General features: G+C 29.0%; 1 protein-coding gene across 1 annotated transcript in view; it reads left to right on the forward strand.

Annotated features, from left to right (window-relative positions):
- The first annotated feature begins 2369 nt into the window (after positions 1-2369).
- Positions 2370-21354, forward strand: part of LOC121128330 (glycine receptor subunit alpha-4) — a 77231-nt gene continuing 58246 nt past the window's right edge. The window contains exon 1 of the mRNA XM_040723914.2: positions 2370-2809. Coding sequence (XP_040579848.1) covers positions 2721-2809 — 89 coding nt within the window. The 5' untranslated portion in view covers positions 2370-2720. The remainder of the gene's footprint in view (positions 2810-21354) is intronic.

Consider the following 21354-nt stretch of genomic DNA (forward strand, 5'->3'; position numbering starts at 1 on the left):
ACAATTTCAAAATATATATTTATATATATATAGCTAAAAAGACAAGAACAAATATTGTATTATTAATTTGATTATAAATGGCAAGTCCAGACTTTGTAACTGTATTAATTAAAACGTATGTAGATGAATGGATGCATTTATCCTTAATCAATGTAAATGCAAACACGCTTTATAAGAAAAAAAGGGTTACAAATATGAAAATTTATACTAGGATCATGTAAGTTCTACTCAATCCTTAAACGCTTAGATAATCTATAGCTGATGATGACAACAACATCATTGAAGATATAGTTGTTGTTTGTCTGATATAAATTTTATTACTGTTGTATTTTGTGTCCCCATAATTTGTATGTGTAGATTTTTATTTATTTTTTCATTGTCTGTAAAATATAATTAATAATTTTGAAGAGTTGGGATAAGTAGATCTAGGGATCTAGATAAGTACTTTCTAATGTGTATTAATCAGAAAAATTATACTAAATTGGTGTATTAGTTTTTGTGTGGATCTAACAAAACTCAATTCTCAAGTCTTGCGTTTTCATGTCATACAAAAAGCCCGGCCAAAGTTATTTCTGAATCTAGTATGGAATAATATTATTTAAATAAAATAGATATAGCAAAAGGATATTGGCAAGTGCTTCTGCATTCATATTCCCAAAAATTGAAAAAAATCATAACTCCTATCGGGAGATACATAAGGTCTTCCATGGGATATATTTCTACAGGATATTCCTTTTTCTATAGACACAATAGAAATTGCCATTGATCTATTTCTCTTTAACAAGGTTGTGAATGATATGCGAAAAACCAAGTTCAATAAACTCATCACCCATGTTTGTACAACGTAGGAAAGATGTTCAAACATGCAATAACATTAAATAAATCTAAATCAGTTTTATGTGGTGAACATTAACTTTTTTGGATATAAAACTTTAGAGAACTCGATCAGAGCAGATTTTAGGAAACTTCAGCGATATTTGAATTGCTTATGCTAACAACTCGTACTGATCTCAGGTCATTAATGGGAGTAGAAAATCAACTTGGTGGATTTTGCCATGAATTTCTAAATATTGACAGCCCCTTTGTGATCTTTTCGAGGCCAAGAAGGAATTTTAATGGTTATATGGCCATATCAAAGCTTTTGAACCAACCAATAAAAATCTCATATTTACTCCATTATCAGCCATGTTTAATAAAATGGCAAAATTCACCTACTAACTGATGCTTCCAGAAAAAATGGATTAGGATTTGCGCTTCTAAAAAAACCAAAACGACTCTAAAGAATGGAAACTATTCCAATGCTGTGGTAGATACCTCCAAGAAACCGAAACCAAGTACCTGACCGTTTGAAACATTTTGACAAACGAAGGCAACTTGAATTGAAGGAAGCAGAAAAAAGACGTCTAAAAACTTAATTACGTGGAAAATTTTACTATGATAAATATACACAAACTGAAAGTACGCTGCTTGCGTCCAAGATCAATTAACGAAGAAGTGGGATACATTCGCTCAAGTGGTTGGAAGTCTAAATTGCCAAAGATTTCATTTACATTTTCCCTCTGAAAGATGCCTCTGGACAGACAATACATTTATGAGGACCATTCAGAAAAAAAATATTCTAATAGAAAATAATTTAAGAAAATAATTATTGAATAATTTTAATGTTACTTAACACTGTACTACTCGAACTAGAAAGAAAACTAAATTATATTATATTCAATAGATCCAATCAAATCAGTTAATTTTATCTGTATGATTAATCTCTGAAAGGGGATGGAATGATTGAGTTAATATACTGGTCTTGGAGTAGTACTTCCTTCGGTTCCTTTTCTTTTTCTTTTTCATTTTTTTTTCTTTTTCAAACAAGATCGTACTACATAATACCTTTAGTACAAAGTTTATATTTTAATATTTTGAACCTTTATTCATTCACACATACCATAAACAGTTCACCTTTATTACTCAACCCTGTATAGGCTAGAGAGAAGTTTTTTTTTATATTTTCTAGACGTTATCGGACTAAATTATTTGTAAATAGTCTAATAAATAAATATTTATTTATTAATCAAACCACCTCAAGATAATTGTTTGTAATGAAGGGGAAATTATCATCCGTATAAGCTGACATAATAGTGTGAATGAAGTAGTTTAAGAGAAAAAATTCTGAAGGTGCTTTCCTTATATAAACGGCAGTCCCAATCTATACATACTTATTTTTGCGCGTGCCTCTCCTAAATTTTACTCTCCGAAGGCAAGCTATATTTGTAGAAAAACTCCTTCCACTTGCAAGCACCAACAAGACTATATATATAATTTTACCGTCCTTGTGGGGAGAGAAGGAGTAAGGAAAAGAGATAAATAAGTAAATTATACATACTTAGTCGACTGAAAACCAAAGGAGTAAATACGTTATATACACGTAAATTAAACAGCAAAACCAAAAATGGTTACAGCCGTGTTTTAAGATAATTAAACTTTCTTAGTTTCACTATAATATATTCATCCAAAGCGCCAGTGTGTACAATTTGAATATGTGACGAGTTTTAAAGGCCATTTTATTCAATACAAATATTGTCTCAACATAAATTATCATTATTATTAACTATTCTTAAATAAAACAACCGAATTGAATAATTTGTGAAGTATTTTCTAATTCTACATAAACTGTCATTCTTACGTAATGAAAAAAAGTAACTTATATAGAGTGCACATTTGACAATATGAGGCTCACCATTAACTTAATTGCAAAATCTCGACTCACAACTTCCGGAATTTACTCGTTAATTACAGCAAGCGTCTTTAGACTACTGTAAGTAATTAGTTTTGTATAATTATACATTTTAAATATATGTTCTCGTTTTATTTGAAACAAAAACCTTATCAGTAACCATTAGGATGATTTACAACTTATCATATGGCTTCATTTCTATAACCCTTGTATTCAAAGTTGAATATATTACATATCAAAATTCATTTTGAAGTATATTTTCAGATAAAATATTCTAAATTCATAAGAAATATTGTATATTCATCAACACACACAAGGAAAATAAAAAAGTTACAATGTTCAAAAAGGTACACAAGTATATAAATGAGGCTTACTAATTGGTACACACTCCAAATAACTATAATAAAAGTATACAAATATGATGTACTCAAGTTCATAGTAATAATAGTTTATGCATATAAAATAACAAATATTATGTATTAATTGACAATTAAGAAAGACCTCGTCCAGACTAAATTATCATGGTCTAATTATAAAATATCAAAGATCTGTTGAAAGTACCTACATATATATGTTATTATCATATTAGAAGCCAACATGGAAGAAAAAATAAATATTTTGACTGAGCCTTTTGTGGCTTTAATGTGTAATTTATTCAGATGGTAAACCCACTGGTCAAAACTCTCACTTTTTATCATTATTTGAATTTATTTAATAAAATCATTTGCATTTATGGATTATACTTTACAGTATTTACAGGATATTTTATAATTCTTTGGTATCAAACTCAAATTTTATAGAACTCCAAACAGTATATACAACACGTTGTATACAACAAGGGTCACAAAACATATTGTTTATTCTTTACAGGAATGAGTCCTCATTACTTCTTGTATTTAAAAATATGTACTTCAAGAAAGGGCAACCGATGTAGAATGTACTTAAATATTACTGGATTAGGGCTGTAAATAGTAAGAATTTTCAGCATGTAAATAAAAAACAATATAAAAATTAACATGGTAACCCTGACCATTTGAAAAATGTTTTAGAAGAGAGTACCATCACGTTTTATTAGATTAGCAGCAATGGAGAAATGGGGAAAATAAACACAAGTCTCATTCCATATACAGCCAGGATATATAGGTACAACTTACTCTGATGTCGATCTTCTATTCGACTCTCTGTCCAATAAGGACTTACATCTATAACTCTCCAACAAAAGATCAAAGTTACCGCGATCATTTATGACACATAATCGGAGTTATATATAATCTTTTATGTTATCTTCACAAGAATTAAATAAAAATAATAATAGTTCAGGAAAATTAATAAACACCGTTCAGGAGGCAATCAAAAACTCGAACTCTAAAAATTCTTAATTTATTATGTAAACAAACAATTGTTAAAAACAATATATTTTGGAGGAGTTTTGAAACAGTAACACTAACTGTTGGTTTTGTATACCTTTATACTTGTTTTTTCACTATCATGGCTTTTACATTGTATAACAAATAAAAGTAAAATTTCCTTCATTAAACCAAACTACCAATTACTACCTCAAACATCCTTGCATATTTTTTTGTAATGTATTTTGAGGACCAACAGTAGAAGAAATTAGAGTCAAATTATATCTATTTGACCGTTAGCAGATATAGCATTGTATTTTGATGAGTAATCTATAAAATTTAAAAAATAAAATACTCTAATAAAATGTAATTGATAAGTAAACCGAGGCCTTTTTATATTTAAACTATTGCTTCTGATTCAATTTAGTAGGCAACAAAATATATAATGTTACTGAAGGTTTATTTGAAAGTAAATTTGCCTTAATATACAAGATTCATTTGATTTTATTAGCCTACTTTTTTGTTTGTTTCTCAATGGGAATAAATTAATAGTTAAAAATATTTATATAACCCTTGTTTTAATTATTTTATCAATTAAACCAAATTTGTAACGTTAACATTGTGAAAGCAGAACAAAATTGACTATAATTGCACTAATTCTTTTTGATGAAGTAGCTAAACGCGTCTATTATTTGTTTATATATATTTATCCCATGCAAAAAGTCTTTTGTTATGATACCACAGTGGTCGTCCTTACATCTTTTGACATAACCCCTCATGTCGTATAGAACTGTTTCTTCCCTTCGAAGAATTTACCTGGACCATTCCTTTAAAAGGCTGAATTTATGGAGACTTGCAGTTAGCTATGGTCTAGTCTAATATTCAACGTTCCTAGAGAATAACTATAAGTTCAAATACGACCACTATTTTGCACAAATAATGATCTTTGTTTTAAAGGTTTAGCTGGCACAATGTCGAAACTCAAAGTTTTCATTCCTTTACTCAAATATTGTACAATCAGTTTTCTAATATTCAGTATTTAATTTTCACTATATAGGGAATAGTTTTTCCCAAAGTAATTGAACACTCCTTTATATATAGTTGAAAGTTGGTTGCTAATAGTTTTAATCATTCGAAAGTAAACATCAATAAAATACTTTTCAAAAGTGGTATATACTTTGGATGGCTATATCCAAGCGTTAAATATTGAAATGTTTGTAGAGCACATATGAATAAATTTCATTTTGATACATACGATGGTGAAAATAAGAAAGTGTAATCATACAACGTTCTTTTGATTCTTTTCTAATAGATATGTATTATATTAAACAAATCATGGTTAAATATTATTGAATAGTAAAGATTTTGGTTAAATACTAAAATGAGAATTAATTTTAATATAACAATGCTTTAAATGCAATATATATATATATAATGGTCAAAAATATAAACTACCGTTATGTTAAAAAAAGAAACTAAAAATTAATTTTGATGTCCCTAGTCACAGAAAGATTGTTTGAGAGGACAGCAGCTTAGCAGTCTTTACTGATTTATTAGAAAAGAAGGAAATACAAATCCTACTCCGTATTTAATAAAGATAAAAGCAGGAGTTACTCCATTCTCGATCTTCAATTCTACTACAAGTTCAACAAGGACTTAAACTTATAACTCAACAACAAATTTTCATTATTAGATTTTGTCTTTCATGCACTAGAAATTGCTTTATATTTAGATTTTATCTCTTTATTAATCAAGAGAATAATCATAAAAGTTTTTTTTTAAATATAAAAAACACTATTCAGATTGCTACAACAAAAAGTCTCGCACTTTTCCAATATCATATTATTTATAAGAATAAATATAGGTATGAAGTAATTACAAGGATTCACAAGGTTTAGACATAAACAATAAAAACTTTGGTGTTTATTTCTGAACATATTTTTCTCATTTCAAAATAAGGTATAAACGGTTTTTGCCAATTATATTTCATGATTAATTATTTTGAATAAATAAAAAATCAGATTTTGGAAGAAAAAAGGATGTACTTTATAAAATTGAATACATAATTTTAGAGTGCATTCTATGAAGTCAATGTATTTTAACTATAATAACTTAATCGAGTTTGTAATGATGTCTTTTCCTACATGCACTTAAATTTTAATTTAATTATATATATTTTTATTTATCATTTTGCTCCTTAAAAAAATAAATTATAATACTTTATCTCATTGGAAACATTTTAAACATATGACATAAAAAGACATTAGATACAAACGTTTGGCTTTATTATATAGAGGGGAACCTATGAATAATTACAAAAAGGCTTTTTCTTCAAACATCAAAAAATCGACAATCAATAAATTTATATTACAATTGTATAATCTAATGTATATTATTGTAAAAAATATATAAGACTTTAATTAACTTTTTACAAGATTTTGAGTCTAACTATATTTGACGGGTAAATGTATTTTTAGGAATGATTATATTTCTTCAAAAATAAAATGGCAGTTTTTATAGTTTTTTCTCCGACGGAATTAGAATTAATCAATCTTTTTTTCTATCAGTTAATATTATTTTATCTAACGGATTATCCATAAGAAAACTGGAGAACACGAATTTTGTACAAATATATTTATGCCAAAAAAGGAATTTATGTTGGAATATTATCGTTAGAGTCATTTTTACCCTTAAAACAATCAGCAAATTAAAAGTAAGATTAATAAAATGTATGTTAAAATGTTCTTATTGTTTTTTATTAATCTTAATTTTTATTCTCTTTTTTATTGTGAAAAATTATGAAAAACAATACTTTTTCTTTAGATCCATATAACATAATCATTATTTATAGTGATGAGAAATATCACAGCTAGTATTATAGACAAATATTCAATGTTTAATTTTAAAAAAATCAATTCAAAAATGTGCATTCCCAAGAATTTTTGTTTCATTTTGTATTTTTAAAGTGACCCCATTTTTCATAGCGGTGTAATAGCAAACACTTGATATATTCCATTTTTAATGATGAAAAATGATACTCTTCTTTAGATTCATATAACTTATTCATCATTCATAGTAATGAGGAATATCAAAGCTTATATTATAGACAAATATACAATGTTTAATTTAAAAAAAAATCAATTCAAAAAATATGCATCCCAAAGGATTTTAGTTTGTTTTTGTATTTTTTAAGTAATTCCATTTTTATGGCGGTGTATTGGCAAATAAGTAACATTGTTAGAAGTTTTATGAAGTAATACCCCGTAATAAATAAGTAATATTATTCAAAGAAATCACCACACTTTGTAAAAATTCAAATAAAATATTAAATGAAAAAGAATTATTAATTATATTTGAAATATTAAAATTCGTTACTCATCGAGAGTGGATCTTTTCATTTTTTTCGATGCTGATATCTCATTCCCAAGGAAGGAGTCAATCTTACTTCCTGTTGAAATATGGTAGTTTTGCTCGGATGAATTTTCATCTCGTTACCGTTCGTGGAATTCGAAATTCGAATTCGAACATCTTTTATGGATAATTTTTCATCCCATCATCATCCTAGTATATATTGCATAAAAATCGAGCATCTCTTCTTGAGGTTTTGTATCTCTATTTTTGTCATAATTCTTTAAGAAAATGGAAGTATTTCCGTCTATAAGGAATGCAAATCAATCCCACGGAAGACGTCGCTTTTTTATGAAATCAAAACTATTGCTATTCCCCTTTTTACAATTTTTTCTTCTCAAAAAGCGAATTTATTAGCCAGAGCGGGGTCCTTACAGGGTGGTTTGATTGAATTTATCCGATATAAAATTCTAAAAGTGATAACATTGTCAATTTCTACATTTAATACATTGAAATATTTCATTCAACACTTTATAAGATGTAGTTATATATTCCTTAAAAAATATTAGACTGGTTTTTATTCAAATGCAACTTGTGTAAAAATTAGAGATGGGACGATCAAGAAAATAAATTCCGATACTGATACCGCTGCCAATTCCGATTCGATTCTTTAATATTTAAAATAATAGTTAAAAAATACAATTTTACAATCAGGGGTGTTCACAGGATTTTGTTTTAAGAGCAGATAGTGTGCAAATGGAGTGCTTCATTATAAAATTGGAATTTTGAAAGAAAAAAAATCTTCTCCTATTGAAAAAAATTTGGAAAGAAATTGCAAAAATTAAATTTCTAATTTGTGTTGGTATACTGTTTAAAATTCCTTTAGGGTTTGAGTGAACACTGTTCAACCAAAAGCAGAAGTGTAACAACTCTGGTTTCCCTTATTTGGTCAATTTAAGCTAATAATAAAATTAACGGAAATAGATGAGATAGATGTGAACACAAATATAAATTTGTTTATGAAATTATTTTGTTGAAACTGTACGTTTGAACCACTGCTTCCTTTTTAAATGGATGGTCTTCTCTTTTAATGCAATGGTCAAACATTATAAAGGAAAATTACAGAAAGAATGGGCATTTTTAACATACTTGAATCTGTTTTTGACAATTTTGTTAAAGATATCTTTGATATTGGGGCAGGAAAACAATAGCAATACATATATATATATGTATATGTTTTTCAGCATATAAAGACCTATATTTCTAGGTCACAATAGGTAACACATACCATGTCATAATTTATAATATTATATCTACAAAGTTGTAAATAATACGTATTTAGCTCAGGGAATTATTAATTAAGTAATTGATTGCAGTAGTTTGACTAAATTACAATAAAACGTGATTTTTATGGAATCTATAATATACACATTAAGATCAATTTGTAATATGTTTACACACTTTATTCAGCTATATTTTTAATTCAATTTGTCCTACAAGCTTCGACACTCCGACGAACTGATAAACAGCTCTTGACGATGAAGGCAGAGTCGATAGCGTACGAAGCTGTCTTGTTGGTAGCTCGGAGCTACTCGAATTTTAGATGAGAGGTGCAGTAGATATATTCTCCAAGACACCCCAAAATGTAAAGTCTAGGAGATTGAGGTTAGGGCTGGAGTGGGGGGGGGCAGATGGAGGTACGCCAGAAGTAAAACATATTGTTGTTGAAATTTTTTGGTTCTTCTTGGCTGTATGGGGCTGTAATGAAATTTTCCATGTTAAACACCGTACAGATGGAGAAGCCAACTACTGCCTCTGCAGTCTTCTCAGCATTGGCACAGGGAAAGAAAAGATCACAAACGCGTTGCCTTTTTTATTGTTGCTATGACCTTTTTACACTGAGGAATATGGTATAAAGACAAAACTTGTCTAGTATTGTTTCAAATGTCGTCTGATTAAGGTAAAAAAATAAAAAATAACGGGAATAAAAATTGTAATTTGTAGTGTTTTGGGTCCCCATTCTTTATTTATTATGTTTTCTCTCTTGCAATTCTATTTTTCCGTAGTTCCTCAGGAGTTTACACTGGCTAGAAAATTTGGAAAATAACCCTCACCTGCCTCCTGTAGTTACACATTCAATTATTGAATTATATATTTTATTTATAATTGGATCGGGTTTCCAAAAGCTTGACTTGTAGGCTCTAAAAACATCTTGTAGACTGTTTTTACCTTGACATGTCAAATATGCACAATGTAAGCAATACTAGATACAAGTATAAAGTGTCTACTAGATTTTATCTTTCTGGATTTCGTCTTCCGGGAAATTCTTCGAGTTTTACAACTAATGGAAATTTTCAGGACATCCTGCATTGAATTATTTCAGAATACATATTCCTTTTAATTATATAACATATAATCGGATCAGGTTAGAAAATTCCAAAAAAAGCTGGACATGCAGACTTTAAAACTAACCTTCAGAATCTTATAGAAAATTATAAAAATGAAGAACATGAGAGTTAAAACTGCAATTCGGGCAGAACTAGTTTAAAATGTATCGTTTCTTTAACAAATAATATAAGATTTACATAAATTTCACAATATATATTATTATTTACTACCGGGATCCTGATTTTTCTAGGGATCTCTTAATTTAAAATATTTTCCCCAGGATATCACTGAAAGAAAATTTACCGGGAAATTTGAAACCCTCATATTTACAATGAAAGTTTATATTTCAAATGTGTCATTTTATCAAAACATTAATTCCACACTTTTTTTAACAATAGCTTAATGAAGAACAAACGTGCATCAGAGGCGTAATTGAGAAAAGTCTCAAGTTCATTTGATTAATTTCTATTATTTTTCTGTATTTTTGTGATATTAATAGACAAAGTAATTGTATAATAATTTCCTCCTTTTTTTCTTCTTGCTCATAATGTGTTTTTATGTTTATTAATGGCCACAATTATTTGTTCCATTTCTTTTCTATATTATTTTGAAATAAAATGACATTTCTGTCCATTACTTTTTCTAAATAGAGCTCCTTATCAATTCTTTCTACCCTTTTTAGCATATTGTTATTATCATAACATTATAATAAAGGTGGTTGATATTGAGATGAAAGTTTTTTTGCTGTAGAGGAAAGGATATATGAAAATGTTATGGGAGACACATAAAAGCCTACAAATGGATTGTGAATAAACTATAATTCATTTTTTTATTGCTATGATAATGGTTATTGAATATTCATATATTGATAGAACTATCAACATGCCAGTTTATTTGTTTGAGTGCTCAATTCTGTTAATTGAATACAAGATACAGACTGCAGCAACATCACTTCCTTTTTCAAAAAAAAAAACAAACAATAAAACTAGAATTTAATCACTGAATAGTTATCGTATTGTTTTATAGATAGTAGAGATTAAAAATTGCGTTTTAAACATTCATATCATATAGATGACGCCCCTATTGTTGAGTAAACCAAAGTTTAGTATTTTAAGAACACGTCATTTTTTCATATTTTTTCTTATAAATTACATTTTCATTAAGATTTTTTAAATAAATATTTATTTTCCACAAAAAGATGAAAAGTTAATTTTTCAATATATTTATTTTTAAAATTATGAGTAAAAACATGATTAGGTAATTAGTTATTAGCAAAGGTATAAAAAATTTTCGTTTTTCTAGAATAAATCCGCTTCCAATTACCGGATTTTCACAAACTACACAAAATTAGAATTGTTAAATGACGCCAAATAAACTCTCTAACATCATCCGTGGAGTTATTGACGCTTAATTTTCAAATTGTGAAATTGAATTGCAAAAATTACTTTTAAGATATTATATATTGAAGTAGTTAACTGATTTTCATAAATCTCACCAATAAATCTCAAAACCCTAATTTCTAATAGCTTTATTCATTAATACATTTTTTAAAGCCATTTTTTGGAAATGTTTATATTCGGCTGTAACCGTATGTTCCTCACTACTCCAATGTATGATAGCAACTGACTGTTCTTGGTTCGAGTTGCTTTAATCAAATGTCGAATACCGGTAACAAACTTACCATCATAACAAGCTAAGAAAATTTAACTTCTTGATACCCTTAATATGTTACATTCCAACTGGGTATATAATGATAATTAAAAATACTTGTTCTATGAGCACTGACAATATTCCACAGGAGGCAACACACGGATTGCTTTTTTTGTTGTTGATCTGACATTATTACACTAAAAAACAAAAGTAGTGTTTTTTTTTTTTTTTGAGTGTCAGTTTTCTTTTGATTGTGTAATGAAACTTTCTAATTAAAAATAAAGTCGTAACGTCATGCTACTGCACGTTTATTATTCATATAACTATGTATTTTATATATACATACATATACAAATATTAATATTTTGGAATATATTGATTCTAAAAGACTATTTTGTAGTAATTTTTAGGTATTATGAAATTTTCTACGGCTTCAGATCATACCCTTGAGAGGTCCCTAGCAGTGATAAACACCGAAAACTTAGGGTTATGGTGAATGCAGTTACAACAATCACCTGAAGTCCGCCCATTTCAATGAGCCAGCACGCCAACGCTCTCAGTAATATTTAAGAAAAAAACATAAGCCTTTGGTTCTGCGTAAATAATTCTAAATAAAAAAAATATCTTAATTATTCAAAATTTTCTTTTTTAACCAGATATGTATTAAAATTTTTTAGTAGATAATATTAAGGTACATAGACGATTATTGTTCTAGCTACATGATTATATAGACTGAAAAATAAAAGTCATATTGAAGGAAAAAAAAGCGTCTCATATTATCTCAGTTACCCTCTAGTTTAATATTTAGCCTGGTTCAACGAATTATTTTATAATATTAACTGGATTTGATTCTGTCCCATTCAATGATAGTCCAACTAGACTTTATTTATATTTAGTGACGAAAATAACTTCTATTTTTCAGCTCACCTGTTTTTTGGACTTCGTAATATAAGAATAAGTTTGCTTTTCCTCAGCTGTGGTCCTTATTATTTATGTCCGGTGGATAGAACTTCTTTTTCTACTGCATACACCAGATTCAACATTCGTTTGTGATTATAAAAGGTGGAGTACCTTTAGGATTTGTTGGGGAGTGATTATTGAAAGTCCTTGTTGGACTCAGAGTAGGATTGAGGATCGTCATCGAAAACACTATTGCCAATGTGCTTCTTTATTTCCTTCTCCCCTTCCTCTCATGTTAAAGCTGATTCTAATTGATTTTATGAAAAAGAATGACAGCTAAGCTGCTCTCCTCAAAAACATTCGTCAAATGGTCAGGGTTACAATTTCTATTTTCGGTTTCTATTTTTTTATCATGCCAAAAATACGCATGATTCTCATCAATATTTCAAATGATGGGACAAACAATAGATTTCCATATTCTGTACAACATGAGGATAAATTTTTCAAAATGACTTGTATTATAAATCATAATTTAATGAAGAGGTGCAAAAAAAAAAAAAAATGTCTGCATTAACTAGATAAAGCTCTTAGTATGTAAAGTTTCGCCTTTACGAATATAAATACATAATAAAGCTCCCTTTTTTGTCAAGGGAGAAGGGAGCAAGAGAGAAGGGAAAATAGTTTAATATAAAGTTAACTTAATTATATTATAGTTTATTTATTTTATTAAAATATTCTACATAAATGTACATTTCTATTGCGTGTTCAAAATTAGAGAGCTTATTTTTTCCCAAAATAATATTTCATTACAAGATGTTAACTCTCTTTAAAGCAAAATACCTTTAAAAATTTTTAATGGCTATAATTAATATATATGAATTACTTAAAATAGAAAAAAAATTCATCTTTTTACGATTAAATATTAATTTATTTTACAATGTATGTAAATGTATATCAACCTATAGGGATGAGAAAAAGTATGCATACCATTTTCAATCGCATCTTTTTGATAAGTTTAGTAAGTTAAATGAAAAAGTTTCAATTATATAATTAAACACTAAGGTTCTTGGGGTTATATAAGATGTATGAAATATAAGTCAAAGATGAAAGATAACCATTTTTCCACTAGCCTTTTTGCTACGTTCTTCTTCTTAGTGTACTTGGCAAACTTCACAGCCGGGTCCTATCAAATACCTTTGTTATCTTACTGGGCTTTAATTTGGTTTGTAAACTACTCTTAAGCTTGTCCTTAAGGTTGAAACCAATAACCGAATATTTCTAAGTCGACCAAAAGTGCCCGACTGACTTTTAGGGAATTCATGATGTCGGACGTGATCTTGCCGTCGCAGACTAAACAGTTTATATATATTTTTTTTTTTCTTAAATAGGTATAACATTGCTTGCTTTGTTTATGTTTTATATATCAAATAAAACCTGAGAACCTAAGCTTTCAGTTAAGTTATCGCAACTTTTTTGCTTAACTCACAAAACTAATTAAAATTTGAGATTGAAAAATTCTCAAGAATTTTTTACTACCCACGTTGTTAAGGGTTACTAAAATGATTTAAATTTTATGTTGAATTTTGATTAAAAGCTAGTAATATAAAAATACGTAAACTTAATGTGGCGCGTACATTGAAAATTAAAATACCTATAAAATGTAGATAAAACACATGCTTACGTTTGAAAATTTATAGAACTATAGTAACAACTGCATTTCATGGGTATTATAGGAGCTGAAGTACGTGTTTGATTCAATTTTTAGAAATTATAAAGTTAAACTTGGAGCTTATACTCAATTTTGAATTTTAATTATCGATCATTAGTCACATTTTCCTCCTAATAATCCTCATAAGGTTGTATCTGTAGTGCGTATACTTACAATGGAGTTTTGTTGTCTTAAAAACATGGTAGTATTCGCCTTACTCAGCTTTTTTCTAAAATAACAATTATACAATTTGAGTTAATGATTTACTTAATTGTAAATTTAAAAAAAATCCACGGGTATAAATACGTTCTCTTTGTGAAAAAAAATTCTACCTCAGCATGCAATAATAATTTTTTATTTAGCCACAATAATAATCCATAATAGTAGGATTTTTAAATAAAAAATACAAAACTTATCCTTTTGTCATACAAGTACCACGTTCTAAATAAATTTTCATTGCATTATATCTTGTAATGAAGTAATTACGTATTTCTTCTAAATCAAAGGAAATTGTTATTTACTGAGTTTCACACACACAAAAAAAAAGAAGTTTAAAGTTAACAACTTAATGAAGTAAAGTAACATAAAAGAGTTATGCCTCAATTCTTCAAAAATCATACTTATCTGCCCTTTGATGTAAGCCTCTTTTGGAGAAACAACGTCATTTTTAAAATTTTAATGATTTTTACGGATGGGAAATTTGTAATTATCATTTTTTCATTCTTTAGGGAGGGGGGGGGGGATAATATAATATTTCCTTTTCAAGATATTGTACCTTAATGTAATGACGTGTTGGTCTTTATTAGGACTAAAGACTGCAGTCTCTTCTAGTTCATTTTCTGTCCGGTCCAGTTTAGCCCGGCAAGTCATTAAGGAGCACTCTCAACATCCCAAAACCCTACTCTCAGGTTGTACAGGTGAAGTATTGAACCTCAAGGCAATTTAAACTGCACCGCAACCACAATTCTAAGTACCAAGATATGCTTAAATATACCCCCACCCAAGGGCTGTGTATATGAGCTGCTGTTCCCAATTTTGTTAAATCTTCCATTGCTCTTCCTTGATCATCAAAGAACCTTTCTAAATTCTAAAAAATACCTCGGCCCTCAGGTTTAGTCCAGGTAAATTATAGGTACTGAGGAACCTTTCTAATATACCCCAGCCCATGGGTTGTGCAAGTGAACTGCTGTGCCCAAGTCAAGTTAAATATATCTGCTGCCGTTTCACTAAGTATCAAGAAACCCTCATAATATCTCAAAATACACCGTAGCTCTGAGTTTGTACAGGTGAAGGACTGGACCAAAATAAAGTTTAAACACAACTGCCGCTGTGTTTCTAGGCACCAAGGAACCCTTCTAAAGTTTGAAAGTATACTCCTACCCAGAGGTTATGCAGGTGAACTTCTGTGCCCGCGGTATGTTAAATTTATCTGCCACCACTTCCCGGAGCACCAAGGAACCTCCTTACATCCCAAAAAAAACCCTGCTCTATGGTTGTACAGGTGAAGTACTGGGTCTTTAGGGAGTTTAAACTGCACTTTCGCCGTATTTCGTATCACCCCAGAACTTCTAGCATACTAGAATATACGCCTTCCCACGAGCTGTGTATGTGGTGCATCAAATCATAATTAATTGTTATTATTTTATCACATAAAAATCTGGAGTTTGCTAGTTTGTGATGATCTGTTTCTTCATCCTTTCTAATAATAATTTATACAAGTACTACTACTAATAAAAGATTTGTGTTTTTGTACTGAACGACATTTTTTTATTTATTTATCTTTCATTTAATTTGAATTTCGACCACTTTAAGAGCTATATTCGACGCAACCAAAAGGTTACAGGGTTTTACATTAATACTTGGCCGACCGTCCAGGACAGGCAAATTGATCTGTTGAATAGGTTAATACAGGTCATATGCTTAAATGGTACAAGTTGTCACAATCCATTTCAAACTAAGTTCAGTTCGACATGTGACACGCGTATAGTCTATTGATTCTGATTTACTTTCACAAATGTATACTGACAGCCATTATTTACAAGGAATTTGTAAAGTTTAAATTTTGAATTAAATTTGAGAAATGTTTAAGATATTATAACCAATTTACAAAATAGTATGAAAGTACGATAAAATTGAAGACGGTTGTGTAAAAACAGATAAAATACAACAAATAATAAAATTACAGATTGATAATTGTCACAACAACATTTTTATGGATCCATAACTCCTTCTGAAGCACTATTTACATAAAAAAATTCAAACTGTATCAAAGGAGGTGCGTTTTTTTGTTGGACACAAATTTACAGGCTTGGAATTTTTTTAAATTTTTGTAAAGCCCTGGGCTATTATAGATAATTTCTTAAAAGAAATTGGCGATAATTCGTTGAAGTAATCCACACTCAATTTAGAGAAAAACATTCCAGCTTGCTTTTGTGTTGAAGGGCTACACATATTAGTTGTGCATATAGAGAGATATAAATGGATACACAACTGACTCTTAAGTTGTAAGAAAATATTTCTGCTAATAAGTCAATACGTTATTATAAATTAGTTCAACCATTAATCTTTAAAGAAAATGTACCATGATAAAAAAAAAAGTACTTCAAAGTATTACGATGAACTCTCACGAGTTTTTCAAATACAAAAAACCTTATGTAACGAGATTATTGTAGGTTTTTAGATGACTTTTCATAAAAGGTACAAAGGACCTTAAAAAGATTTATAATATTAAGGAAATTATAAGTTGGTATCTAACTACGGATATAATATTTTCTTACAAAATTTACATATCGTAATATAAAAAAAAAGAAAAATAATTACTTTGAATTCTCTCAGTTATTAAAATAACGGAAATTGATTTTCTAAGTCAATCTATATTATTAAGACACATATTATACTATTTTAAATACTGAATAGTCCATTAAAGTCTGAACACTTTCAATTTTAAACTTCAACAAGATATAATGAATAATATGATTTCAACAAAATTAATAGTACGAATAGATGTATGTCTGAGCTCTCATTTGTATTTATCAGTAATTTAGACACCCTTAACACCAATGATGGCTTCCAGGTGGTGGTGGAAGACGTGGCACCCCCTGTGGCTGTAGTCCTCTATCATGGAGTCCCAATGCTGGCTGACAGTAGCATTGATGGTCCTGTTGTTTCGATGACGGACAATGCAGGCCTTTCCCTCCATAAGCAACCAAAAGGTGTAGTTGAGTTGAGGGTGTTGACATCAGGGCTGTCAAGGGGAGGGGGTAAAAAATGTCAAAGAAAAGTTTAAAAAACTTGAAAAGAGTCTTGTAATGGAGGAGATGGTTTTCTTTCATTGCTGCATTCAAAAGTGGCCTTTACACCCTAACAAGGAGCTTTCCACCCATTTTTTTGATAGCTCTCTGGACAGTTTAGTGTAAAACTCCGAGATCTCTTACATGGGCCGTCATGTACCTGAGATGATTGACCTGAGCTCTTTTCTTTAACTCCTCGAGGTCCAGTTTAGACTTTTTGACATAACCTGTCTTTCTCTCCAACGTTTTGTAGTTGCTGACGGTGTAAATTGTGGTCTTGGAGACTCCCAACATCTTCAAGTGTGGGCATAAAAATTCTTCGATCACGTTCAAATGTCCTTTTTTCAACTTCTACGTATCTCGAGAGCTAAGGCTTTTTTTTTTTTGTTACCAATTGTTTATTCTTTAATATAACGAAATATTAATTAATTTCAATTACTAAATTTTCATAAATTATTAAATTTCGAGTGTTCAGATTTCAGTGGACCAGCCGGTAGTTACTTTGAATATACTACATTTTGACAATGAGCGACCGTGTTTAAATGACGAATAAGTTTATTATAGGAATGAAAATTCTCAATATGTAGAGAAGGTTGTGAGTTTTTCTCTGATGAAGGTAAATTATAAAAATTCATTCTAAAAAAACTATTCATGGCTATGCTCTTACTGTACAAATTTATTAAAAAAAATTCAAGATTCCCCTCCTCCTATACCTATAATATATTTTTGCAGCGGGGTATCTCTAAGCAAAGTCATTTCCTTATTACTAAAAGGTTGAGATAATTGAATTTCAACTCTCCACTGTGGCTGTCTCCCGTTTACAGATAAAAATATTAAGTATGATGTGCGGCAAACTTAATTGGTATATATTCGAACAATAGAGGACAAAAGCTACCCCCCTAGTTTAATCTCAGTTTATGTGTCAGATTTTTCCACGAATTCACAATTTTTTTTCACTGCAATATTAATAAAGGTAAGAAGAAGAATATAAGCCTCTAAAGAAACTGCAAAAGTTTAGAAGATACTCAAAAGGCTTAGGGATTGTGTCAATTTTTGTGCAACTTCTTTTTATGTATTTCAAAGGGATTCATCTGTAAAGTTCATTATAGCAAATGACAAAGAGCAAATATGCTTTTTGATTTCATTTGCAGATTGGCTTAAGAAATGGGAAGTCAATTGTAAGGGTTACTGGTATAAAGGGATTGAGCTTGGGAGCCTTTTATGCAGCTAAAAAAACAGCATTGGATTAATATATTAAATATTAATATAATAAATAATTAAAAATGTAACATCCATAGCCAATTATTTAAAATATAAAATTCAACTATCTACAAAAAGAAAACTGTAGACAAGTGTAACAAAATAAAAATATTACAATTGTACAAAAATATGTATAGTGTATACTGTTGATATACACTTATTATTTTCATAAGAAGAAATGCGGTTATTAACTGGTCGGAGCAATGCATTCAGGTCGGGTCGAAGCCGAAAATATAGACAAGTGATTGGGAACAAATTTTATCCTCTCACACGGGGTAAGCCCCCCTCCCTCCTAGACCACTGTGGGTATATCATAGATGAACTCACAGGAGGAATTTACAACCTTTTGAAAAAAAAAGCAAAGCTATTAAAAACCAATCAATCTCCAAAAAAATTCTGCCATAACATAAAAATAAGAAACCCAACAAGACCTGACAATTAAGCAACAAACAGACCCTAATTTTATGGGCTCAACTTGGCCCAACTATAAAGTTGGAAAAATAGAGCCCGGTCCAAAAGTAGGGTTAGGCTCGGAGTCACTATTTTTTTCTTTGCACCCATTAAAGCACCCCTGATTGAACAGCACACTTATTATTTGCCTATATTGTCTAAGCTATCAACCTTTCTAGTAAATAAGGTAACTCAGAAAAAATATGTCAGTTTAGTTATTTTTTAAAGGAGGGAGGTTGTTGAAAATAAATTGGAGGTTGTGTTGAAAAAAAGTACTTTCCCTATTTTGAGGCTATTAAAAAAAAACCAAAAGAATTTGAAGAAATTGGACACCATTATATAAAAATTGAGAGTATCATTTTAGGACTCCTGGGATTGCCTGTTTTGCTTTTATTAAGCTACGTCCTTGAGTCTCATTTTTATGTATTACGAAACAAAACGGGCTTTATATATTAATAAGTATTTTTGTGGGTTTCTTTTTATACTAGATAGATATTAAAGGAATAAATCAAAAATGAACAATTGAACGGAAAAATGAACGAATGAACGGCAAACAGAAAGTCTAAAAAGAGTGAACGGGTACAAGCCTAGAGAAAATTGATCACAATATTGAAAAAAATTAACTTCAATTCCGTCAGATTGTTTTTTGGTTTTAAATCTACCATGAAGCCACAATGATATCGTTTAGTACCTCAGTGGATATACAACTCGATCCATATTCAAGAAAAAATATATCTACTTTATAAAAGTTCTATCTTTGTCGCCAAATATCGAGTTTGAAAAATTCAATTTCGATGCAGAAGATGACCTTTTAAATTAAATTGATAGAGGTGGCTTTAAAAAGCCAAGTGATATTATCTTTTAAGCATGTGCTCCTATCTATTAATTACTCGGTTACAGCTTTATTAATGAAGAAATATTTAGTTCTTTAATTTGTATTTTGCATCCGAGATCATTTTTTGTAAAGGCTGATAAAGGACTATTTATTTCTTCTGACTTAACATTGGTTCAGTGATCAATGCCATTCTTTCAGTTCCAAATCTATTAATATATGTACCTTTTTTTTAATATGACTACCAAAAACTTTGAGTCCGATACTAATAGTAAAATTAACTCAAACAGAAAAAAAAAAAAGATTAACAAACTTAATTCTAACTAATCATGTAATTATTGATATTAAATAAATTATTTCGAAAATTTATGTAAGTTGTATTGTAATTCATTTAACAGAAAGAAAAACAAATATGATATAATGGTAATATTTTTCTTTTACTTGATTCCTTTTTCCTCAATTTTATTTCTTTAGTATTCAAAAAAAGGGAAGGAAAAAAAATAGCAGCGATTCTACATAATATAGTATTCCCTGCCTTAACATATGTACCTTGTGCATATGGTATCATATGCAAAATTACATATTTTATTCTGTTTTTTAATGAAAATAACTTGTTTTTCTCGAAATTTCCAATGTGGAAGAAAGAAAAGTATATTCCCAAACACATAAATAATTTATTATTTATGAAGAATTTTCTTATCTTACTTTTCCGGAAAAATATATTTTTCCAAGAAAAAATCAAATAACCTAAGTATAGATTTGTATATTCATATGCTTTCGAATATAAATCATTTTTAGAACTAACTTAATAAAAATATTTGTATATAAATATTTATATAAAACGTTAAGTACAGAATAGCAAGAAAATAAATAATAAATTTTTGTAATCTTTTAAAACAATTGTCAATTTATTTTACAAACTAAATGTAATTTTGTATTGATTCATTAATGAAAAGTTTATTAGCTTGTTAAATTTGAAAATGACTTAATATTGTTTTTGTAAATAGCTAAATAAATGTTAGAAATAATTGAAATCCTAAATTCAGCATATATTAGGAAATAACAAAAAAATCCAAAATTGTCAAGACCCATGAAGCATTTAAAACATTAATTATCAATCTGTAAAAGAAAGAAATCTTTTGAAATAAAGTTATTTTGTATTTTAACTTATTATGTACAATATTTGATATGTAGATTCATCCCATCTTGAGATAAAATCATCTTAACTTAAAGAATTATAATCCTTTAGGTTCCTTATTAGACAACATTCATTACTTTTTTAAATTGAAACAGAAAATTAAAATCAACATAGTTGCCTTGACAATGTGAAAAATGTTTTAGAAGAGAAGTTTAGCTATTATGAATTCAGTAGATCAGCTAGGAGCAGCTGTGATAAAAGGTAAGGTGGAGAACGAAATGAACAATAATATAGGGAAGAAATACTCTGATATTAA

This window comes from Lepeophtheirus salmonis, chromosome 13, assembly GCF_016086655.4.
Source record: "Lepeophtheirus salmonis chromosome 13, UVic_Lsal_1.4, whole genome shotgun sequence".
Classification (NCBI taxonomy): Eukaryota; Metazoa; Arthropoda; class Copepoda; order Siphonostomatoida; family Caligidae; genus Lepeophtheirus; species Lepeophtheirus salmonis.